This window comes from Theropithecus gelada, chromosome 14 (assembly GCF_003255815.1).
Source record: "Theropithecus gelada isolate Dixy chromosome 14, Tgel_1.0, whole genome shotgun sequence".
NCBI lineage: Eukaryota > Metazoa > Chordata > Mammalia > Primates > Cercopithecidae > Theropithecus > Theropithecus gelada.
This window is the reverse complement of record NC_037682.1, coordinates 85,099,824-85,125,716: the sequence shown is the minus strand read 5'-3', so window position 1 is coordinate 85,125,716 and position 25,893 is coordinate 85,099,824. Positions and strand designations below refer to the sequence as shown.

The following is a 25,893-nucleotide window of genomic DNA, read 5'->3' as shown; positions in this document are numbered from 1 at the left end:
TTTGGATATAATTAATGATATTAATAATAACCAGATTCTTAGCTGATGTAACTTTATTTTGTCAGTAAAAAAGTAATAGTACTTATATGCAAAATGATGTATTTTTATTTTTAAAAATACTAAATATATTATTAATCACATTTTAAAAACATAAGTGAAAAGACAATTAAGGAAAAGGAATGTCCTTTTGTTAAACTAATAAACTAACAAGAATATTTGTTTAATTATCCACAGTTACATATCAGAGTATAGGAAACACAAGTCTTTCAGTTATGTTGTAGATCTTCAGTAACTTGACCATTTGTGTTTAGCCTTTAAGCCTCAAGCTGAGAAATACATCCTTAGCTAATTTTTAAAATTAAGTTTTAAATGTTGTTAGCTCTATGGAGTTCCTTCCTTCCTAATGGTGCTGTGTATTCTCAAATCTATTTTTACTAAGCTTTTAAATTTCTTCTTATTCTTGTATGATAAATATGTTATAGCAGAATACTTATTGAATCTCTTCTTGCTTGGCCATAGTTTAGAGACTGTTTATAATCCTTACTACTCTCACCACTCCAATTCAACATAGTATTGGAAGTCTTGGCCAGAGCAATCAGGCAAGAGAAAGAAACAAAGGGCATCCAAATAGGAAGAACTGCAAGATCTGCAAACTATCCCTGTTTTCAGATGACGGGATCCCATATCTAGAAAACCCCTAGTAAGCCCAAAGGAGCTGATAAGCAACTTCAGCAAAGTCTCAAGCTACAAAATCAGTGTGCAAAAAAGTCAACATTTCTATACGCCAATAACAGTCAAGCTGAGAGCCAAATCTTTATGTGGCAATTGTGAATGGCATTGTGTTGCCCCAATTCACAAGTGCCACATAAAGAATAAAATACCTAGGGATACAGCTAACCAGGTAGGTGAAAGATCTCTACAACAAGAATTACAAAACACTGCTCAGAGAAATCAGAGACGACACAAACAAATGGAACAACATTCCATGCTCATGGATAGAAAGAATCAATATCAAAATGGCCACACTGCCCAAAGCAATTTATAGATCTAATGCTATTCCTATTAAACTGCCATTGACATTCTTCATAGAACTAGAAAAAACTATTTTAAAATTCATTTGGAACCAAAAATGAGCCTGAAGGGTCAAGGCAATCCTCAGCAAAAAGAACAAAGCTGGAGGCATCACACTGCCCAACTCTAAACTATACGACAGGGCTGCAGTAGCTGAAACAGCATTGTACTGGTACAAAAACAGACACATAGACCAATGGAACAGAATAGAGAGCCCAGAAGTAAGGCCACACACCTGCAAATCTAATCTTCGAAAAACCTGACAAAAACAAGCAATGGGGAAAGGATTCGCTGTTGAATAAATGGTGCTAGGATAACTGGCCAGCCATATGGGATAGACTGAAACTGGACCCCTTCCTTAACACCATATACAAAAAATTAACTCAAGATGAAATAAATGCTTAAATGTAAAATCCCGGACTATAAAAAACCCTGGAAGACAACCTAACCAGTACCATTCTGGACATAGGAATGAGCAAAGATTTTATAATGAAGATACCAAAAGCAATTGCAACAAAAGTGAAAATTGACAAATGGGATCTAATTAAACTAATGAACACAAAGAAAACTATCAACAGAGTGAACAGACAATCTACAGAATGGAAGAAAATTTTTGCAAACTATGCATTGAACAAAGATCTAATATCAAACATCTAAAGGAACTTCAAGGAATTTATAGGAAAAAAATCTCATTAAAAAGTGGGCAAAGGGTTTGGGAGGCTAAGGTGGGCAGATCACAAGGCTGAGAGTTTGAGACCAGCCTGGCCAATATGGTGAAACCCCGTCGCTACTAAAAATACAAAAATTGGACAGGTGTGGTGGCAGGCACCTATAAGTCCCAGCTACGTGGGAGGCTGAGGCAGGAGAATCACTTGAACCAGGGAGTCAGAGGTTGCAGTGAGCTAAGATTGTGCCACTGCACTCCAGCCTGGGCAACAGAGTGAGACCCCGTCTCAAAAAAAAAAAAAAAAAAAAGTGGGCAAAGGACATGAACAGACACTTCTCAGAAGAAGACATACGTGCTGCCAACAATCATATGAAAAAAAAAAAACCTCAATATTACTGATCATTAGAGAAATGCAAATCACAACCACAGCGTGATACCATCTCACACTAGTCAGAATGGCTATTACTAAAAAGTCAAAAAAATAACATGCTAGTGAGGTTATGGAGAAAAAGGAACAACACTTATTATAAACTGTTGGTGGGAGTATAAGTTAGTTCAAGACATTGTGGAAGACAGTGTGGCGATTGCTCAAAGACCTTAAAACAGAAATACTATTTGATCCAGTAGTCCCATTACTGGGTTTACACCCAAAGAAATATAAATCGTTCTGTTATAAAGACATATGTGCCTTTTTTCATTGCAGCACAATTCACAATAGCAAAGAAAATGAATTAACGTAAATGCCTGTCAGTGATAAAGAAGATGTGGTATATATACATCATGGAATACTATGCAGCCATAAAAAAGAGTTGAGATGATGTTCTTTGTAGGAACATAGATGGAACTGGACGTCATTATCCTTAGTAAACTAACATGGGAACAGAAAACCAAATACTACATATTCTTTCTTATAAGTGGGAGCTAAATGATGAGAGCACATGGACACATGGAGGGGAGCAACACACACTGGGGCCTATTGAGGGTGAAGGGTGTAAGGAGGGAGAGGATCAGAAAAAATAACCAGTGGGTACTAGGCTTAATACCTGGGTGGTGAAATAATCTGTACAACAAGCCCCCATGATACAGAATTACCTGTATAACCTGCACATGTACCCTTGAACTTAAAAGTGAAATTTAAAAATCCTTGCTGCTTTAAATCTTAAGACATCAGAAATAAAGCTCCATTAATGTCAACTTTATATACTTATATATTAAGTACATTTATACTTAAAGCTCCATTAATGTCAAGGTTTATATGCCTTGACATTATGTACCAAAAGTAGAATATAATCCTTTTAAAACGATTGCATTCTTTTGTAAGAAAGAAAGCACTTCCCTGTGCATGGGAATTTTAGGTGGGAAAGTAGAACTCTTAAATGAGAAAACTGTGGGAAGATGTTTCTGTTGAAAGAGGACGTAGGTGTTAATCACTGCCCTGATGCTGCAGCACACTGAACCAACAGGGTTTTCTCTGCTTTTTACTTAAAAAATGCAGGATGATTGGGCTTTTCTTTTAAATGTTATAAAATGTTAAAATGTTTTTTTTAAATACAGCACATTAATTTTATTAGTCTGCAACCCAAAAGAGTGGATTCTACGATGTTCCTTCCTCTAGATCCTGCAATTCTGTGTTTTCTCTTCATGTCATTATCAACATTTAAAAAGTCTTCTTTTTCTGTGCTTAAGAAAGTTATTGAAGTCTTTATCAAGACATGCATGTGAAGTTTTGACAGGTTATCCACAATGTAGAAATCTAAAGATATTTATAAAACTGAAAATTGCTGTGCTGTTTTGAAGCACTGTGTATCAAAGAGATAAGTTAATTTGCACAAAAGAATAACAACCTTACGCAGCAACTGTATGTCCCTTATTTAATGTAAATTTAAACATAGATTGTGTGTATAATTTAGTGAACTTTGCAAGTTGAAATGGTTTAGATGCCTGCTTTTAGACTTAAGATGGACGACATTTCTGCAACTAATGACATACCTCCAAAGATTTTCACCCAAGAGCTATAGTTTAATGCGAGTTTTTCTTCTATGTAAAGATTAATGACGGTATGACTCAGGATTTAAGACATATAGTAGGCTCAATTTTTAAAAAGAAAGTTGAGAAAGCATTAGCTCTTCGGGGGCTGAGTCTAATCTTCAGAATATTGGCTTATCCCAAAATGAAATCTTTTTACCAATATACCCCAAACCCTGGCATGCATATTCAAGCTTTCCATTTTGTCAAAATGAATTGTTCTTGTATCCTCTAGAAATTTAGTTAGAGATCAATTTGCCTTTTTTTTAAACAAGCATTTTTAGTTAGTAAGGTTCTGGCCTAATTTGGTATTCTGGATTTCTTATTAATCTTAATATTAAAAATAAAGGAGGAAAGCTAAATTCACATTAAAAATGACTAAATTTTGAAAATTTTTTTCAACAGGTTATATCAATCAGTGAAAATTCTGTATTCCTTTGGCATTTTTGTGACATATTCAATTCAGTTCTATGTTCCAGCAGAGATCATTATCCCTGGGATCACATCCAAATTTCATACTAAATGGAAGCAAATCTGTGAATTTGGGATAAGATCCTTCTTGGTTAGTATTACTTGTAAGTATCATTATATATTTATATAATTTTTTATTGTTGAATTTCTTAAAATGAAAGCTACATAAGACATATTTTTCAATATTTTTAAAACAATTTTATTCACCCAGCTGGGTTACTTTTCAGGTTAAAATTCTGTTTTTCTACTGCTACATAAGAAAAACACAAACCAGATCCTATCACACTTAAAATAACTAATGAAGTTATTTTGAAAATTACATTACTGGTGATTAACATGTACATGGGACTCCTTCCATTTTTGATACACATTTTATTTTGGTTCTAGCTTTCCTCAGGTTTTTTATTCCTGTTTTTGCATATTTTAACAGTTTTCTTATCCATAACTACCTACAGGAAAGTGTTTAATTTTACTTGTATTGGTCTTTCATAATTTTAGTGGCTTATTTTCTTATTATTTGAAGAAGTGTATATAATCTTTCATTAAGACTCTTTATCATAAAATGCCTTCTCAAGGTAACGTTCATAATAGAGACTCATGGAACGGGAGCTTGAGTTCGGTATAGTGGAAAGAATGTAAGTTTTGGAGTCAGACAGATCTGGGGATTCAAAGTCAAGCCTACCACTTACTTGCTGGTGTCTTCAGGCAAGTTACATGCCATTGTTGAGCCCCTCTTTCCTCAACTATGAAATGAAGATAAAACTTCCTTATGGCATTTTGGTGGTGTTAGAAATAATATTAACAAAGTATTAATAGCTGGAAGTTATTATCATTATTGTAACCATTTCTATAATGACAAATATGCAGATGATTGCATCACCAAACTAAACTAGGATTACCTAAAATGATACCTGGGACCAGATTACTAGTGTTCTGGGGAACAAGCAGCTTTGGAAATTCCTTGTGTAAGATACTAATAAACATCTTGCACTATTTAGAATGATAGAGCTAGAAATTTGAGGCAGCTCAATAAATTGATTTGAGCAGCCTGCCATGGAATTCATGCCTAGATTTAGAGAATTTAGTGTATTACATTTGGTTTGAAAAGGGAAATGCAAAGCTGAAAAAGTAGATAAAATGTATTTTTCAAAGTAATTACTTGAATTATATCACTAATAAGAGAAATCATATTAACAAATGAAGTCAGTAAGTCCATATTCTGATGACTAACGAAAAAACATTCAGTAGCAAAAAGATATTTTAAAACATTTTGAAATATTTTTATACATTTATTTTATTGACATTTTGGTATTGACTAAATAAAAAGACTAATTTCAGTAAAAGTGTTTTTATCAACAGATGTAAGGCAATTCTATTCTGAAAGTATATCGTCTTTTAAAGTTGGTAATGGAAATTCAGGTAAAGGAGTTTGAGGGCAATGGTAAAAGGGGTCCAGGAATTTTTTTTTTTTTTTTAAACTTCAGCCATTTCTACACATTTGCTGGCATTGTTGTATTGAAGTTATTAATCTGCTGAGGCACAGACCACACCACATCTGCTTCCATGATTTTGTTCCCAGAAGCCAGGGGCTTAGTTCATAGCACAGAGAACTGCAGCCTTTTCTTGGTTGCTGCTTTCTTTTAGTTAAAAGTCATTAAAGCTTCTCATCCATACAAGGGATATGCCTTGGAGAAAGAGAACAAAAACTATGTAATATTTCTTTTTGCTATATTGGGACACATCACTGGACAGTAAACTTCATTTGTGTATTTGGCACACATCCTTCCAAATTAAAGTAAAAACCAACTGATATTCATGGCAAAACTGCTTTTCATTCTGTTTTCAAAGGCATGTGAAAAGATTTGGGGGCTTGCACTTTACTGACCAATGTGTGTAGACAGTTGATGGGACCTGGTCATGTTTGTAGAGTAGGCTGTGCAGCAGCACTAGCAATGAGAGTGGAGGCTCAGCCTGATTTGCATTGAAAATTGAATGTCTTTCAATGTTCCATAATCTCTTCCGAGTACTGAATCCAAGTATCCATTTAGCATTTGAATCATGATTTCAAAATATCTTCTTCGTGAAACTCAAAAACTTTAGAAGTGATTCAGACTCTTCCTGCGTGTTCCCTTTAGGTGCTTACCTGGTATATAGGCACCTCACAAGTGAAGGAGGAGGGAGGGTAGCAACCAGCCAAAGGTCACCATGGACATTTTAGGAGCAAACCTATACTATGAGCCATTCCATTTTTAAATGTATTATAATAAACACTAAGACCAGTGTTTCAATTCTGTGTATGACTTGAATCAACAAAATATACTAAGTACTCTTTACTTCTGTTATTCTCTAACTTGTTGATCCTTCTACTGTTTGTAATTTTTAAAAAGTCCTTGTTTTTATAATCTATAGTAGACTATGACTATATAAGTATCAAAACCCATAAATCTTTAGTAGTTTGTAGAGAAAACTAACTAAAATCCTTCATTTAAGTTAGTTGCCTCTGCAGATTAAAAACGTACCATTCTGTTTCCTGATATCCTGTCTTAGAGTCAGTAGGTATGTGAAGAGCACCATTAACTATTTGTTTAATTAAAATTAATGTGCTAAGTTATTTTCCACATTTTTGTTTTTGGTGCTGTAATATCAAGTGCTTCGTTTTGTGCTCTGATATAGCTGCATTTACCCTTCAGATGCAAAAATAGACTTAAATAGGCTTTTATTTTAATATCAGAGGGAACTTTATGCTCTAAGGATACTTTTTCTTGCCGTATATAGTTTTGGTAAACACTGAATAAGTCTGATTAGTACTTAATAGATCTATTCATAATAGCTGTTAATGACATAGTATTTGTAATGAATAAAACTATCCTTACTTTAAACTCCCCTTTGAGTTTTTATTAATATATGTTGGATTCAGCTAAAAGTATATATACTTGTTTTTTTGTCTACTAATAACATTACCAATAGCATATTTCAAGCCATTTTTACAAGCAAATATCTTTCAGTTATGTAATGTTTAAAATCTGACTTTAAACAGATTTTAGATGGGAATTATACTTCGTGATTTAAAAGTGTTTGCTAGATGGAAATTTTGTCTATAAATTCTGAAATGCTATAGTATTCCCCCACATAGTTTTCCAACAATATTTCACTGGATTTACTAGGGACAGCTTGGATTATAGATAAACAAAGAAAAATGGATTCCAAATTGAAAGCCTCTTCAGGTGGCAAGATAGTGGTAATATTTGTTTGGCCTCACTTTTATACCACTGCTTACTATAAGTAGGTGAAACAAACGTGTCTTCACGAATAATTTTGTTCAATGAATTTTGAGAGGCCCTAATTATGTTTGAGAGTTATGCTGTATAGTTCCCCAGAGAGTGAAGTTAAAAGGCTATAACAAGCATCTATTAGACGAATAACCTACTTTATAAAGTATTTCTACTTTCGAGTTCTTTAGATCTAGCTATTTCTACTTCTTTAGAGTCAATTATTTCATTTATAAAGGGTTATGCCACTTCAGCCCTATAGATGTAAAGCTACATTTATAATTTCAAAACAGTTTTTAGGGCTTTAGCTTTCATAATAATTTGAATACAGAATGATAAATAATAACTTCTGGTTATATGAGGAACATGGTGGGAACTTGATCCCACAACCTCCTGGAAAATGTTGAGAGCCACAGAAAAAACAGAAAAAGGAAAAAATAAAACGTCATAAATTAAAAATTAAGAAGTAGAGAAACCAGTGTACTGCAAACTGAAAGCTAAATTACTAACAGGAATATATATATATATCTCCAACACATGCCATAATTGGAGTCCCCAAAGAGGAAACGTGATACAATCTTCATCAGTGGCAGTGGTGATGTAGTTGTCACAGCCTGCATATGAGTAAACACAGCTGTTATTTCTGGTGGCAACTCCAAACCCTCAACAAATCATTTGGACAAATAAGGAAGGAATATGGGTCTTGGTTTTTGCAAATCTTCTGTTGATGCATTTTGAAAAGATCAAGAAAGTACCAGACCAGAACTTGCAGAAAACTTGTCAACAGTTTGGAAATCTGCTGCCAATAGTGGAGTACTTTTTTTTTTTTTTTTTTTTAAAGAACTTTTCATTTTGAGGTAATTTACACAGAAAGGGTGTAAAAGGAAGTAGTTACCATAAACCTCCAGTCAGCTTCGTCTAACGTTCACAGCTTCCATAATCACAGTACAATTATTAAGACCAAGAAATTAGCATGGATACAATGCTATTAACTACTTTATAGACCTTGTTGTAATTTTGCCAGTTTTCCCACTAAGATCCTTTTCTGGTCCAGGACATAAGCCATGGTCCCACTTGAATTTAGCTGTCATATTCATTTGTCTCTTCCAATCATGACTGTCCTTGACTTTCTTTGTCTTTCTTGACCTTGACACTTTTGAAATGTCAGTAATTTTGTAGAATTTCTTTCAATTTGAATTTTTCTGATGCTTTCCCATGATTCGGTTGAAGTTAAGCATTTGTAGCAAGAATCCCATGGAAGTGATGCTGTGCACTTCTCAGCGTATCACATCATAGTATCAGTGTCTTATTGGTGATGTTAATTTTGCTTACTTGGTTAAGGTGGTCTCTTGACATATTTCTCTACTGTAAAGGTACTAGTTTTCCCTTTGTAATTAATAAGTATCTTGAAGATATTTTGAAACTCTGTAACTATCCAGATCTCACCGTTTTTGCCCACTAATTTCAGCATTCATCAGTGACTCTTCCTATCCAGTGACTATTGTGGTATTTGCTGAATGCTTTTCTGTTTCCGTTGGTCCTTCTATTTTGATAAATCGGAATTCTACTTTAAAGAATAGCTATCTCTTCTCTCTCATTTATTTATGTCCCACCACTGCATGTCTTGTGCATTATTGAGCTGTATGGGCAGACAAAGTAATGCAAATGCTTTGGAAATAAACTATCAAAACCTCTTTGCCCAGAATTTTAAAGCAAAAAATTAAAAGTTCTTTACATAAGAAACTGTTGACAAGTGAAAGTCTAGGAAATGTCGCCTACTTTTAGTATTCAGGTAAGTAACAAACATTTAAATAAGAAAAATAAATGTATTTTCATTTTCTAGGTGCCGGAGCAATTCTTATTCCTCGTTTAGACATTGTGATTTCCTTCGTTGGAGCTGTGAGCAGCAGCACATTGGCTCTAATCCTGCCACCTTTGGTTGAAATTCTTACATTTTCTAAGGAACATTATAATATATGGATGGTCCTGAAAAATATTTCTATAGCATTCATTGGAGTTGTTGGCTTCTTATTAGGTACATATATAACTGTTGAAGAAATTATTTATCCTGCTCCCAGAGTTGTAGCTGGCACTCCACAAAGTCCTTTTCTAAATTTGAATTCAACATGCTTAACATCTGGTTTGAAATAGTAAAAGCAGAATCATGAGTCTTCTATTTTTGTCTCATTTCTGAAAATTATCAAGATAACTAGTAAAATACATTGCCATATACTTAAAAATGGTAACAAACTGTTTTCTTTGGCATAGTATTATTATTTTGGAAGTAAGCATAGCTCTTTACCAGTAGTGGTAAACCTATGACAAATCCTTGCTTTTAAGTATTAGCAATAGTTTCAAAAAATTAAGTTCTGAAAATTGAAAAAATTAAAATGTAAAAAAATTAAAGAATAAGAATACTTCTATTATTCTTTTATCTCAGTAAGAAATACCTTAACCAAGATATCTCTTTTGCCTCTCACTTGAGAAGGGAATAGGATTTCAACAATAAGAGAATAAAATAGAATATATGTAACAAAAAGCTCTCTCCAGATCATCCTCGTGAATGCCAAAGTAAACTTTATGTATAATTTAAAAAAAAAAAAACTCAATTATGTTTTTAGTAGCCCTGGAAGTATAGAAAACTCCCATTTTAACATAATATAAGCATCAGAAAATTGCAAACACTAGAATTAATTTTACATTCTAGTGGTAGTTGATCTTCATAATCAAGAGGCACTGTTCAAGATCATGACTTAGTGTTTCAATGAAATTTGAAAACAGACTTTAAAAGTTATCCAGTGCAACTGCCTTATTTTTCGTCAGAGGAAATGGAGGCCTAGAAAGGTTGAGTAACTTGGTCAAGACCACTCAACCTTGAGATTAAGAGAACCTAATCTTCTGACTCCCAGGCCAGGATGTTTTATTTCTCATATCATGTCCAAAGAAAAGAATAAATTATGTTCAGCTTAATTTTAGTATTGAATCTATTTGATTATATTTTAATACTTTGAAAATGAATTCATGATTTTTAATAGTATAAGTGACCTGAGCAGAAAATCAGAGAACTTGAAGAAACCTACACTGTGGCCATATAAACCTCAGCAAGAGAAAGAAGCTGTGTTCTTTTAAAACAGAATAGAGACCACTTGCTAGTGAAACTCCTGGCTAGTAAGATGTGTGTCCAGCTATACTATTTGTGGCTTGAGCTTTTTTTATTATTACCTTCCTTTCCTGAGTTTTGTAGGCACCATCTTCCTGAATGGCAGAAAATAGACACCTCAGAAAACAGAGGATTTGTGGACTCTTTCCAGCCCTGTGGCTTTTCTTATCACAGCCTTTTATTTATTATGAGCAGAATAAAAGAATCAGCTGGGTGTGGTGGTCTGTGCTTAATCCCAGCTATTCTGGAGGATAAGTTGGGAGGATCACTTGAGAGACCAGGAGCTCGAGACCAGCCTGGGCAACATAGTGAGACCTTGACTCTATAAAACATAAACATTTTAAAAAGCTTGACATGGTGGCAGGTACCTGTAGTCCCGGCTACTCAGGAGGCTAAAGCAGGAGGATCCCTTGAGCACAGGAGTTTGAGGGTGTGGTAAGCTATGATTGTGCCACTGCACTCCAGCCTGAGTAACAGAGGGAGATCCCAACTCTTAAAAACTAAAACAAAAAAAGTATATACAAGAATCATAGACCATAAAAGGATTCATGCTTAGAAAAAATCAAGATAATAAACCCCCTTCTAAATATTGAGACACTCCATGCTTCTTTCAGACAAATAACTTCTAATTATTCCATATTTTTCAAATTATTAACCAAGATAAAGAATCTCTCGGTGGGGAAAATGAAAATTATTAATAATAGAATTGTCTCCTGACTTAAAAAAAAATTCATACTTTAAAACATAAACTGTTTACCCAGGCTGGTGATACTCTAGTTTGTTAGTATACTGTACTTGAAGATATCATCAAGATCACTATAGTTGTATATATTCTCTATTTTTATATGTAAATGTTAACTTAGTTCAAGTATTTTTTGCTTATATCATTAACTGATCATCAAATACAATCCTAAAGATATATCAGAAGCTTTATTTTGGTACAAAGTCATAAGAATCAAAACTTTTTTAGCCATTCACATTAGGTATCAACAGTAGTTGTTTGAGATACTTTTATATCAAATCTGGTACACTGAGCCTTTAGTCACACTAAGAGAATGCAGAAGAAGTTATAGGAAAACGAATCTTCACTGATACTAGTATTATATAATCTTGAATTAGATGTTTAAAAAACTTTATAGCTTGATATAAAATGAGTTGAAAATTATTTAATAGGAAGCAGCCCTAGGTTTTTGTCACCTGTTTTCAGATAATATGTCTAGTCTGTGTGTATTATTTCATTTTTACACTTTGGCCCATTGTTTATTTTCCTTATGGAATTCATCAGATGCAATGAAATTTGAATAGTTGATCATAGCAATAAATTTTAAATTCAGCACAAACACATCTTGAGCATATTATCGACCAGGCTTCCTTCAGCAATAAGAATGTGGAATCAACATCCAGTACTAAATTCAATAAATGATGAATACTTTAAATACAAGAAAAAGTTGGATTGCAGAAAAGAAGAGGGGCTAAAAAGGAGGAAAGTTTTAATTCTCAACAAGAAACACTATTTAGATGGAAAGCTTAAATGTATTCTTATTAAGGGTATTTGATGATACATTTTATTTTATTTTATTTTATTTTATTTTATTTTATTTTTTTTTGAGACTGAGTCTGGCTCTGTCGCCCAGGCTGGAGTGCAGTGGCCGGATCTCAGCTCACTGCAAGCTCCGCCTCCCGGGTTTATGCCATTCTCCTGCCTCAGCCTCCCGAGTAGCTGGGACCACAGGCGCCCGCCACTTCGCCCGGCTAGTTTTTTGTATTTTTTAGTAGAGACGGGGTTTCACCGTGTTAGCCAGGATGGTCTCGATCTCCTGACCTCGTGATCCACCCGTCTCGGCCTCCCAAAGTGCTGGGATTACAGGCTTGAGCCACCGCGCCCGGCTGATGATACATTTTATTTGCAAAAATAACCAGTGGGTAATTTTTTCTCTGAAAATTTAGCTTTAAGGAGTCGTAAAATTTCCTAAAGATTTTGGAGACGGTATTTCGATTATACCAGCTCTTTTATTTTGGGAGCCTGGAGAAATTAGAGTGAGTGCACCTGTCAAATTTTGTATCTCATCGCTTTTGGATCATCACACTGTGACTAAAGTGACTTCAGCATTTTGTCAGCCACCACAGTGAAGAACTATTCCCTGAAAGTTAATCAGTGGCCTGAGAGCCTTTTTTTGCTACTGAGGGGGAAGAAAGGAAAGCTTTATTTACCTCTAATTGAGCTCCGTTCTAAGTCAGTTATCACTGTTCCCTTACACCCAAGAGTTTCATCAGTATTGGAGTCAACTTGTCAAAACACTGGTTCTCAGACGTTTTTTTCAGAGGGTCTTCTTTTCCCCACGTGGCCAGATTTCTTTACAATTAAGAAAGTAAGAGATACAGCATATTCTTGGTTAAAAACCGGCTTAGATGGTGTTACCAAATGAAAACAAGTCTGTATTAGCAAATGCCACATTATATTTAGTCGTTTTCTCACTAAATTCTCCTTTATTAAAATAATTTCTGCATCTTGCCTAGACAATGCGCTTACATATTTACAAGTGTTGTATGTCAATGTGCGTGTTTTGAATTTCCTAACAGTGCCTAATCTTAGTAGTTTCACAGTAGTTACATAAAATCTCTTTAACTGCAAAATACTATAAAATATTACTTGAAATATTAAAAGTATTAGTGCCATTTCTAGCTGTGGCAAGGCACAAGTCTTACTATGAGTGACTTATGTCTTCTCGTAGATTTCAGTACAGTATCTGAGTAGTGGATCTGTTTACTGACAGCATACACAAATTAGGTCCTGACCTAATTTCTTCATTTAAAAGGGAGAAGATTTGAAATAGAGCTAATGTCAATAATAAATTTATTTAAATAACATCGGTGGCTGAATACCATCTGTTGAGGAATAACTTGGTAAAAATATAGAACATTGATAATATACAATAATGATTTTCTAAAAAATGAGTCTGATCTTTTTGGCTCACCTGGCTTCCCTTAATAAGAAAATTTGAGAAACTTGGATCTGAAAAGTGTAGTAGTATACTTCCTAACATCAAATTCCTGGTTGTAATAGTTAATACTTTGGCAGCATTATGGTTAGTCTTGTTTATGCCATTGGCATTTACTAGGCTAAACTTTCTGAAACTGATTGGTTTTGACCTATGAGATAAGGAAACATGCCTAAGAAATGGCTAGAAATGCTATTTATTGCCCTATGATAAGTGAAATAGCAAATCACTCTGATTCTTAAAATTTCATATTAAAATTAGTTCCTACATGCATGTGTGCACAAGTATATGCAGACACGCACACAAATCAGTGGTCTATGTGAACTAGATACGAATACTAATTTGCTGTTCAAATTGGGTCCAGAAAGATGCTGTTTTGGAAATAAAACACTCTAAAAATATTTCATTAGAGTTTTCTTGATAACACATAAGAAAATACATGTTTACACCCCAAATAAATTCAGCTGTGGGTGGATTTTTGTTTTTCAAAATGATTTTGTTAGTTTGAATGAAACCTAAATATCATTGCACTCAAGTCAATTTTTTAAACATTTTTCTTTATAACAGAATATGAAAAACTCTGTCTTAAAGTATTGTAACTTTTCTGAATTTTCAATAAAATATTTTAGTTGTGGTTGCCTTTTAGATACATTTTTCTTTTATAAGGTTAAATGACATTGATAAGTGTCATAAGCTAAAAATGGCACTAGTATAATCTCATAATAAATAACATTTTAATCGGTCTTTATGGTTAATTCTCGGTTATGCTGGAAGTTGATATTGTGTACTTCTAAGATTTAAGAGCAGAAGTTGATTAAAAATGAAAGAACATACTCAAAACTGTGACCTGAACTTCCTGCAGCATGAATGCAGGATGAGCTGTCTGCAGATGCTGCATTCATGATTTAATTTACTGCTTTTGTAAGGTCAAGAATATGTATCAATCATTTTGTTTGCATTACAAAATTGGCATAATGCTTTTGGAAAGCATTATGCCAATCCTGTAATAAAAGATCATAAAGATATTTGTAGTTTCACATTAGTAATCCTGCTTTTGTGAACTTAGCATAAAGACATATCATAGTTCACAGAAGAGAGCTGCTACGCCTAAAGGTGTGTGACAGCATTATGTTTTAATGTGAAAAACTGGAAACAACCTACATGTTCAGCAAGAGGGGGATCATAAATTATGATAACCTAGAACACAATGAAGATTATATTACACCAAATGTATACTGAGGACTGATAATTTGGGAAATTAAAAAATACATAAAATTAAATTTTAATTGCAGCTCTACAAAATATGCTTCTGGGCCAAGACAAGGAGATTTGTGGAAAATGGAACCATAATGTCAGGATAAAGAAATAGGTTTTACTGTTTTTAAATGACTAGTGAAAGGAGAGATGTGAGAGGAATAAGCAGAAATGGTTTTGGGAACAGGACGTTGATAAAGCCTTAGTAGTAGTACATGCTTCTGGCAAGCAACAGAAAGAACACAAAGACACACGCACACACACACATGCGCACACACACACTTCAAATTAGATAGGGATAGGACTAGGTGCTTGTAAACTGCAATGAAAAGCCCTGTGGGGTACTTGATGGAGGAAAAAAAATAAAGATGGTTGGTACTATAACTGGTAGAACAAGGTACTACTATTATGTAAAAACCAATGCACAACATTTTCCAAAGAAACCTTTCTTTATGAATTATTGGAGAAAGCTTTCTTTTGGAAAGGTTGTGCATTGTTTTATTTTAAGTCCTGGGGTACATGTGTAGGATGTGCAGGTTTGTTATATAGGTAAACGTGTGCCATGGTGGTTTGCTGCACCTATCAGTGCATCACCTAAGCCCAGCATACATTAGCTATTTTTCCTAATGCTCTCCCTCCTCCCATCCCACCCCCAAACAGGCCCTAGTGTGGTGTTCCCCTCCCTGTGTCCACGTGTTCTCATTGTTCAGCTCCCACTTATAAGTGAGACCATGCGGTGTTTGGTTTTGTGTCCCCTTCGTTAGTTTGCTGAGGATAATTGCTTCCAGCTCCATCCATGTCCCTACGAAGGATATGATCTTGTTCCTTTTTATGGCTGCATAGTATTCCATGGTGGCGTTCCTTTTTTATGGTTTCATAGTATTCCATGGTGTATATGTACCATGTTTTCTTTAATCTATCATTGATTGGCAGTTGCGTTGATTCCAGGTCTTTGCTATTGTGAAGCATGCTGCACTGAACATACTCATGCATGTATCTCTGTAATGCAGTGATTTATATTATTTTGAGTATTTACCCAGTAATGGGATTGCTGGGTCAAATGGTATTTCTGGTTCTAGATCTTTGAGGAATTGCACACTGTCTTCCACAATAGTTGAATTAATTTACATTCCCACCAACAGTGTAAAGGCATTCCTACTTCTGTGCAACCTCGCCAGTATCTCTTATTTCTTGACTTTTTAATAATTGCCATTCTGACTGGCATAAGATAGTATCTCATTTATGGTTGTTTTTTTTTTTTTGGGGGGACGAGTCTCGCTCTGCTGCCCAGGCTGGAGTGCAGTGGCGCAGTCTTGGCTGGCTGCAAGCTCTGCCTCCCGGGTTCACGCCATTCTCCTGCCTCAGCCTCCTGAGTAGCTGGGACTACAGGGGCCTGCCATCATGCCCGGCTAATTTTTTTGTATTTTTAGTAGAGACAGGGCTTGACCATGTTAGCCTGGATGGTCTCGATCTCCTGACCTCGTGATCCGCCCGCCTCGGCCTCCCAAAGTGCTGGGATTACAGGCGTCAGCCACCGCGCCCGGCCTCTCATTTAGGTTTTGATTTGCATTTCTTTAATGATCGGTGATGATGAGTTTTTTTCCATATATTTGTTGGCCACATAAATGTCTTCTTTTGAGAAGTGTCTGTTCATATCCTTTGCCCACTTTTTAATATGGTGGTTTTTTTCTTGTAGATTTGTTTAAGTTCCTTGTAGATTTTGGATATTAGTCCTTTGTCAGATGGATAGATTGCAAAAATTTTCTCCCACTCTGTAGGTTGCCTGTTCACTCTGATGCTAGTTTCTTTTGCTGTGCATAAGCTTTTTAGTTTAATTAGATACCATTTGTCATTTTTTGCTTTTGCTGCAATTGCTTTTGGTGATTTTGTCGTGAAATCTTTGCCAGTGCCTATGTCCTGACTGGTATTGCCTAGATTTTCTTCTAGGGTTTTTATAGTTTTGGCTGTTACATTTAAGTCTTTAATCCATCTTGAGTTAATTTTTGTATATGGTGTAAGGAAGGGGTTCACTTTCAGTTTTCTGCATATGGCTAGCCAGTTCTCCCAGTACCATTTATTGAATAGGGAGTCCTTTCCCCATTGCTTGTTTTGTCAGGTTTGTCAAAGATCAGATGGTTGTAGATGTGTGGTGTTGTTTCTGTGTTCTCTATTCTGTTCCATTGGTTTATGTGTCTGTTGTGCATTGGTTTTTAAAGAACAGATTTGGTTTCAAGTTTCCTTGTAAAGGTAGATTTGTTTGATGGCTTAAAATGTGAGGGAATTGGGACTTTTGGTCATCAGTTTTCTGGTGCCATGAAGCATGGGACTAGCAGGTATTAATGATAGAAACTAAAGCTAATATGTCAGCCTTGCCAAGGAGTTATGAAATAGTTTTGTTATTCTGCATGCTGGATCTCTGTGCGAAAGGACAGGGACTGGCCACCAAATGCCCATCCTGCACTGAAGGGAGAGGAACGGTGTGCTGGGTGTGGATCAAGGGAGAGCAGGTCTAGAATCGAATAAGAAAGTAAAGTAGACCAAAAAGAAAGAAAGAGGTGGATGGGCAGTGCAGAAGTGAGCACCTCAGATCATGGACCTGTAGTGTCTTCTTATCTTTGTAGCTCCCACACCCAGCAGTACCCCACAAGAGCACAGAATAGGTGCTTGAAAATCTGATCTTGTCACTTTCTTAAATCTACTGTCTTCTCCAGTCTTGGTTGTACAAAGACCGAGCTCTGTAATGTGGTACCAAAGCTGGCCTCACTCCCTGCCTCACCCCAAAAGTTGCAGCAACACCAAATTGCTGCCAGCACCAGAAGCACACCACACACACAGTTTCATCTGCATGACTCCAGAAGCTTCTCATGCTAAAATGATTTCCTTCTCCCTCCCTGGTCAATTCTTACTTAGGATTCCGTTTAGGAGGCTCTTCTACTAGGAAGCCTTCACATACATCCTTAGCTGTACCTAGAGTGAGTTATATATTGCTTCATTTTTTCTTTCTTCTCTGCCCTCCCCTAGACACTATGAGCTCCATGAGCGAGGTAGTTTGATCAATTATGTTCAATTCTGAAAATACCGTGCTAGAAGAATGTCAGGCACATAGCAGACACTCAAAAAATTTTGTTGAACGAATGAATGAATTGACAGAAAAGCCCATATTAGAGCTCTGATACTTAAAATCTTCAAGTGCAGGGGCAAAACCATGCTTTCTGTGCTGTCTGTCCTCTGCCCCTATGCCTTTTTGTTGAATGAATGTGACCAACCTTTTCCACTTTGTTCAGCAGGCTACAATACTGTAAAGCAAAGACATCCATGTCTGAGTGTCTTACAGAAAATCGTATGAATCAGACAAATCTTAAAAACATATTTACAAGTAATGTATGTGAAGTCTGTAAGAAGGAAAAAATTTAAAACCCTCACAGCCCTTTCCGTTTCTGTGTTTTACATGAGCAGATTAAATTTTGGAAATAAATCAGTTATACTTTCTACCCATTGTTTGTAAAATTAGATGTAACCTGGACTGCAAGTGATCCTTTTCTAAGAAGACAAAAGCATAACACCCAGAGCTATTTTTCTAAATTTTTGATGCCTAAAGGTTCCCTGCTTGTAAAAGAATCATTTATTCAGTAGTTTTTTGTGGATCTTCTCACAAAAGAGGGCATTCTCTGGCTGTTTTGAGAACCTACCTATTGTCTGAGTGCATTCTGGTATATGTCATAAACGGAGCCCACTCAATGCGAAGCAAGAATGAGAATCTCTATGTGTTGGGAAATGTGGACTGGCCAAGGTGGCCATTGTATAGAAATAGCTCAAAAAGTAGAAAATAAGAATCTCAATGAGTGTCTGGAAGTGGGAATTATGTAACTGAAAATGCATTTGCTCCAGCGCATTGCCTTTCATGAGACGTTGCTCAAGTATGTAGTTTGCACATACAGCAGAGTGTGCTCTGTGGAAAAAAAAATTACCTCAACCAACCAGTATTAGTACTTTTCAGTATAAAACAGATAAATTTAGCCACTGGAAGAGGACAAGAGGCATCAATATAACACTTTGCACAGCAAAAACCTATCTGGGTCACCCTTTTTAGGATACGCTTGGAAAACTAGCCACCCAGTGTTAATGGCTGGTAAGTATTATACTGAAACGAACTGCTGGAAATCACACATAATCAATGATGCCCATCAAATGCATACTGGCAGAGATTTTGCTTTTTAGCCACTGTTGTATAGATATGAACTGCTTAATGACTTCTGGTTATTGTGATGCAGAAAATCCAAACCATAGGAGAAGATATTTTCTAAAATTAAAATTGCTTTGGAGGCACTACATAGATGGGAAAAGATGTGTTGTTCTCAATTCTGACAGAGGCCCAGATTATTACAAGGTTAGGAGAGTAGCCCCCACACACTAATTGTTTTTCAGAGGTTAACTAGCAGTCTACCATAGTACCTCCTGACTGAAGTGTGATGTTCAAGGAAACAGTGAAAATAATAATTCTGATCATCTTGCAGTTCTTGAGTGTACACCTTTCAACACATTCTGCCAGAAGATGGGCAGTGACTACAGATACATTTGTTTTCTCTCTGAAAAAAAAAATGTTGGTTGCCAGAGGGAAACATCCTAGGACCTGAAAAATCATGGATGGGAAAATTTCTCCATGACACTGATAAAGCCATTAAAGACCGTTTCTATCACTTCAAATGTGGTGTATCTCAGCAGTAGCCTTAATTATCTTGACAAGCCAGAACTTACCACTTCGGGGATAAACTTTTGCCAATTTCCAATGACGAGGGTAAAGGGTCGGGATTAAAACAAAACAAAACAAGCTGTGGAACAAATGCCTCAGTCACTAGGAATCTGACTTATCCCCAATAATTATTTTCTTTCTCATTAGAGAAAACAATGAAATCTTGGGGATGCTTAAAAAAACACATCAAGATGCCACAATAGAATATAAAGAATTGCTCTACAACGTGGTCCCCAACATTTCTGGCACCAGAGACCAGTTTTGTGGAAGACGATTTTTCCACAGATGGGGTCGGGGGGTTGGTTTTGGGGTGAAACTGTTCCATTTCAGATCATCAGGCGTTACCAGATTCCAATAAGAGGCGCACAGACTACATCCCTTGCATGCACAGTTCATGAAAGAGGCCCTGCTCCTATGAGAATCTCGTGCTGCTGTTGATCTGACATGAGGCAGAGCTCAGGTGGTAATGCTTGCCAGCTGCTCACCTTTTGCTGTGTGGTCTGTTCCTAATGGGCCATGGGACCTATGCCCTAAAGAGTGCAATGTAATCAGAGTAGATTAGGAATTTGTCACTAAGCCCAAGTAAAACCAATCAAACTTCCAGGTTTTGATTCCATTGTGGACTTAAGAGTTTTCAAGGTACTGCTCACTCATAAATCTCTCCATTCATTCCCTGTCCATGTTTGAGCTGGACTGAGATACCATTCTGATAACAGAATTATCAGATGACGCCCTCAATCACTTGCTGACATTCCTAATGACCTATCATTGTAATTTTAAATTCTTTAACTTAGTAGCAATAAAGAGGCAGGAAGGAAACATACTGCATGTAGAAAGTAATGCTTCCATTATTGAGCCAAAAACCTAGTGAAAGGTTAACAGTGAGATCAGCCATCTTCTACTGACATGAAACAATTTTTCTTACCTTTAATATTACCTTCAGTTTTTATAATTTAAATATGTGTCATGTCTCTTTCTGTTCACTTAAAGTTAATGGTCCAAGAGTCCACTTAACAACTAAGTGGTTTGGGGATAACAAAAATAGATTGTTGCTGGTGAGAGATTGTTGATGGAATGAATGAGTCTGGGAATTGTCTAGACTACACAGTGCCTGAGTGTGGTGAAAGATTGCCCTCAAATGGTTTTTCCTGGTTGTGTCCAGGGACATTGGAAATGTGTTAAGAATAGGTACGAGTGGGAGTGTTACAAGTCCTAGGATTTGCTTTTGATGAAAACAACAGATTTTTGAGGAAGATTAATCTTTTGAGACCTAATATATAAGAGATAGAAATGTTCACATTAGTGTTAAATAAATTACATCATCAGTCATCATGTTTTAATATTGAGACAGAAGGCCAGTGGGTCAGAAACCTTCTAAATCTGCCGAAGGATGCAAATAATTTTTCTTTTTGACAAGAAGATTCACTTGCCAAAATTTCAACCCAAACTTAAAATATTGCATTTTCCCCCCATGGTATTCTGGGTATGTTCTCTCAATGGTTACCCTGATAGAGTTCATGATATTTGTGAAAAAAGAAAGAAATGAAAAAAAAAGCAAACCTATTTTTGGTATCCACATATTTTTGTAAGTCTGGGGCTGGAAATATTTCAACAGCAAGAAAGAGGAAATAAGTTTCCTAGACACTAAGTCTGTTCACCATTCTTCAATTCAGCCCCATTTTCAAAATTGATTGACTCAATGAAACTGCATCTTGATGAATATGGCTGACAGGAAAAAATTGTTATCATGGTGTATTAATCATGACAATATAGCTGCTGGAACAAACTACCCCTAAAATCCTAGTAGCTTAACATAATAAAAATTTCTTTCTTTCTCATGTCACAATGTGCTGTATTATCAAGCTCATTGCCTCCACATAGGGATGCAGGATCCCGGCTCTTTGCACCTGTGTCACTACCATACTGAACACATGGCCTCTAGGGTCCCCACGGAAGAGGATGAAAAAGCACAGGCAACCATGCATGAGCTCTTATGGCCAGGCCTAGAAGAAGGGTACATCACTTCCACCCACTTCCTGTTACCTAGAACCTAATCACATGGCCCTATGTTATTCCAAGGTGTGCCCAGAAAGAGGAAATGTTATTTTATGTTAAAAATCAATTATGCTATTGCTTAAGATCCAAAAAAGCATGTGAATTTTAATACTTCAAAGAAACTGAGTTTAAGGATTCCAGTTGAAGTTATACTATAGACTACTGAGAACCCACATTTACACTCTGCCATCCTAAGAAGCATCTTTGGTGAAGAAGTTTGAGAAGTTAGTAGCGATGGGCTCAGACTGAGCTGTCCACACGTTTTCAGTCCTCAACATTAGAGAGCCAGAATCAGGTACACAATTAACAGACAATGAAATTTCTTCTCACACATTCCCTCCCGTCATTCCCTTAATGAAGAAAATGACTCATGAGAGACTGAAACAGATGAGATGCTGATCTTATTAGCGCTGTGATCCAAACCAAGCAGCCTCAACAGGGGAACCAAAAAAGAGACAGTAATTGAGGACTACATTATATTATTAAAGAGATAGAAGGGAATCCTGTCATTTGCGGCAATGTGGATGGAACTGAAAGACATTATGTTAAGTGAAATAATCCAGGAACAGAAAATTAAACACCACATGTTCTCACTCATGTGGAAGCTAAAAAAGGTGATATCATAGAAGTAAAAAGTAGGACAGAGGATATTAGAGGCTGGGAATGGTAGGGAGAAGGGAGGGATAGGGAGATATCTGATAAAGGATATAAAGTTACAGATAGGAGAAATAAGTTCTAGTGCTATATAACACTGTAGGATGATTAGAGTTAACAACAAAATATTATGTATTTTCAAATAACTAGAAGGATATTGAGCATTCCCAAGGCAAAGAACCAATAAATGTTTGAGATGATGGATATACTAATCTACCTAATCTGATCACTATAGAGAATATATATCGAAAAAATATCTCGATGTACCCCATAAGTATGTACAAGTATTATTTGTCAATTGCAAAAATTCTTTTAAGGTGGAAGGAATTCAGTCCTTTCATCTTTTAAAAGAAAGGAGAAACTTTGACAATGGAGAGGAATATGAAATGATGTCTCACATGTATTTTGATACCGAAATTTGCATGCACTTTTTCTCTTCAAACTTTAATTGACAAAATTAAGCCAGCATCATACAGGAAATGCAGCCATGGAAATAAATTTTAAAAGTCCTTCCAAGCACAGCAAGGTGCCAATAAACATTTGATGAATTGAGGAACAGATGCAAAGAATAATAGTGCAGTACTGACAGCTTCTGAATACAACACTTTATCATTTTTCATTAAAAGGATAAAGTCAGGCTGGGCGCAGTGGCTCATGCCAGTAATCTCAGTACTTTGGGAGGCCAAGGTGAATGGATCACTTAAGGTCAAGAAACCAGCCTGGCCAACATGGTGAAACCCCATCTCTACTAAAAATACAAAAATTAGCTAGGCATGGTGGCAGGTGCCTGTAATCCCAGTTACTCTGGAGGCTGAGGCAGAAGAATTGCTTGAACCTGGGAGGTGGAGGTTGCAGTGAGCTGAGATTGTGCCGCTGTACTCCAGCCTGGGCAATAGAGTGAGACCCTGTCTAAAAAAAAAAAAAAAAAAAGGATTAAGTCAGTAATTAAACTTGCTGTCTTGAGTTTCCATACTCACTTAAAGAGACCTAATTTCTGGAAGTTGGAATAGCATTAAATATTTAATTATGGGCCAGGTGCAGTGCCTCATGTCTGTAATCCCAGCAATTTATGAAGCCGAGGCAGGAGGATGTCTTGAGGCCAGGAGCTCAACACCAGCCTGGGCAACACAGACCTCATCTCTACAGAAAAAAAAAATGTAATTATGATACAGCTGTAAGTAAATAGGTATAAGTTTTGTATTTTTAAGTAAAACCCATAGTCTAATACAATATTAGAATAAATATCTCTGGACATAATAGGTAAAAATGAAAGCAACTAAACCTTTAGAATAGGGTGCAGATGCCTCCAAATCACAAATGAAGCCCTATTCCTTTGTGCTCAATTTCACCATCAGTTGCTGGTTTAGCTTAGTTACTGCTCATACTTAAAAAACATCAAACTTAGGAGGTGATTCCATGATGATTTTAGTTCCCATCAATTATGTTCCCTTATTTCTGGGGTTTTCCAGTTTCAGCCTATGGTTTTCAAGCTGGGTAGTTGTCATTGTCTTAAATTAACGACCCTTCTCTTCTCTGTGGTAGCACAGGATGGCACTAGCAGAATGAAATGGTGGTCCTCATAGTTGCTTCCATTAGCTTCTCCCAGCAGAGAATTTGCCTCCTTTGGCAGCCTAAATTTTAAAATGCTGTCTCATCCCTCTCTTTTGTATCTTTCTTGTTAATTTTATCCTGTTCCCTTTCCTCTCTATTGGTCTTCATTAATGGAGGTCCAATGCACAGAATAAAATAAGAATTTTTCCAAATATGTCCAACAGCTACTTTGCCATTGGTTGCTGAGAGTTGCCACCCAAGCATCATTATCTATAGGCCTTTGACAAGCTCAGCAAGACTTAAGGACACTTCACTTCTGTGAAAATGAGGAAAACCAAAAGTAATTAAGAATAAAATTTCTTTAAAGTTTATAAAGAGCTTCAGTGTTTTCCCTCTTCTTTTGGACTTAAGGAAACATTTTTTAAAACAAACAAAACTCCCATTACTACCTTCAAATTTGGCCTCATAGAACAATAAGCATGGCCCATTATCTCCTAAATAATTCATAAGGACAGTTATCTATTACATGATATCTCATTGCTCTCCTTTAATAGAGTGGGTCTGCTATAGATAATAAACAATAAAAACAAATAGTTATAGGGCTCTATGGGTGCCCTCTATGTGGGTGGGGCCCTTTATACATAGTATCTTGTTGAAGTCTGACTATATGAGGGAAGCAGCATTGTGATCCCAATTTACAGAAGAGGAAACTGAGACTGAAGAAAGTATGGAGCTATGCTAGTAAGTGGAGAAGCCAGGATAGAAATCTAAGTACGACCAACACTAAACCCCATGCCCTTAACCAGTTTATTACTTATTATATTTCAGGGATGTTCTCTGTACAGGGAGATGACACTGAACAGTTGTGGATCAAATTAATTATCATCCTATGGCATTATTTAACTTTAACGATAACAGCTCTTGGCATTTTTCAAAAGTCAGATGATGAAGCAGTAAATTCTTTGGGTGATTATGTGAATGCTTCCAGAATGTTCTAGTCTCCTTAAAAATGTCAGGGAGTAAAAGAAAGGAGACAAGCTCAAATCGGAACAGGTCAGATGTAAAAAAGAATTTCTCGAGAGTACAATAAGTATGGAAATGTTTTACCGAGAGATGGAGTAAGTTATCTTGAGATGCCTGCAAGACATTCAGCTCAGGGCAAGAGAAATTGGCTAAATTACTTCTGTAAGTCTTTAAGGGTTTTCATTTTTTAAAAAAATTTAGAAACAAGATCCAGATGTCTAAAACGTCTGCAGTTATAATGAGGAAAAACCAAACAATCCCAAATCTCCCTGAATGTAAGAATTATTTAGACAATTTAGATTTTGATAACATTCTATTAAAATTAAGACCCCCAAATAAGAATAAAAAGTCACGTACAATGATAATTTCAATGTTAATTCAATATGGCTACAATATTTTGGAGATACATGTGTGTGTGTATGTATATGCATACACACATGTATGCATGTGTATACACATATATCATTAAAATCCTTCTAAAGAATATATATATATCATTTAAATGAAAATGTCTAAAAATGTAATGATTATTTGAGTTGCATGTTCAGAGATATAAAAGCAAATCAAATATTTCAGTTTTGTAAATATGAAAAACTTAAAGCAGTACTACAAATAACATAATACAGTTTTTGAAGTCCCAATACAATGGATTTAATTCATTTCAACCTCACAAACATTGAGGGAGCTGCTACAAAGTGTTAATCTGTACGTTAAGCACTGAGCTTTCATCTCATGATTAAATGGTGGGTTCAGCACACATTTGCCTCTTCTGTGAGTCCCCTTTGAAATAGCAGTAGATATATCAAAGGGAATAAATGCATTATAGCAAAGAGAATTGCAGGAGAGTCATCAGCAAATAAAAGATTCCTGAAATATTATAAACCATTGAAAGTATGCAAATAAACAGAGCAGACAAAAAGTGCGGCTCACAGAAAGTGAGCATG

The 25,893-nt window shown here is 35.9% G+C and overlaps 1 protein-coding gene across 2 annotated transcripts in view; it reads left to right on the top strand.

Moving 5' to 3' along the window:
- The window catches only part of SLC36A4 (solute carrier family 36 member 4), a 50,851-nt gene extending 39,847 nt beyond the window's left edge, over nucleotides 1–11,004 (top strand). Inside the window, exons 10-11 of one of the 2 annotated variants that reach the window (XM_025358251.1) lie at nucleotides 4,169–4,338; nucleotides 9,347–11,004. In XM_025358251.1, coding sequence (XP_025214036.1) covers nucleotides 4,169–4,338; nucleotides 9,347–9,654 — 478 coding nt within the window. In that variant the 3' untranslated portion in view covers nucleotides 9,655–11,004. The remainder of the gene's footprint in view (nucleotides 1–4,168; nucleotides 4,339–9,346) is intronic. The other variant, XM_025358252.1, reaches the window with a different exon arrangement.
- The last annotated feature ends 14,889 nt before the right edge of the window (nucleotides 11,005–25,893 follow it).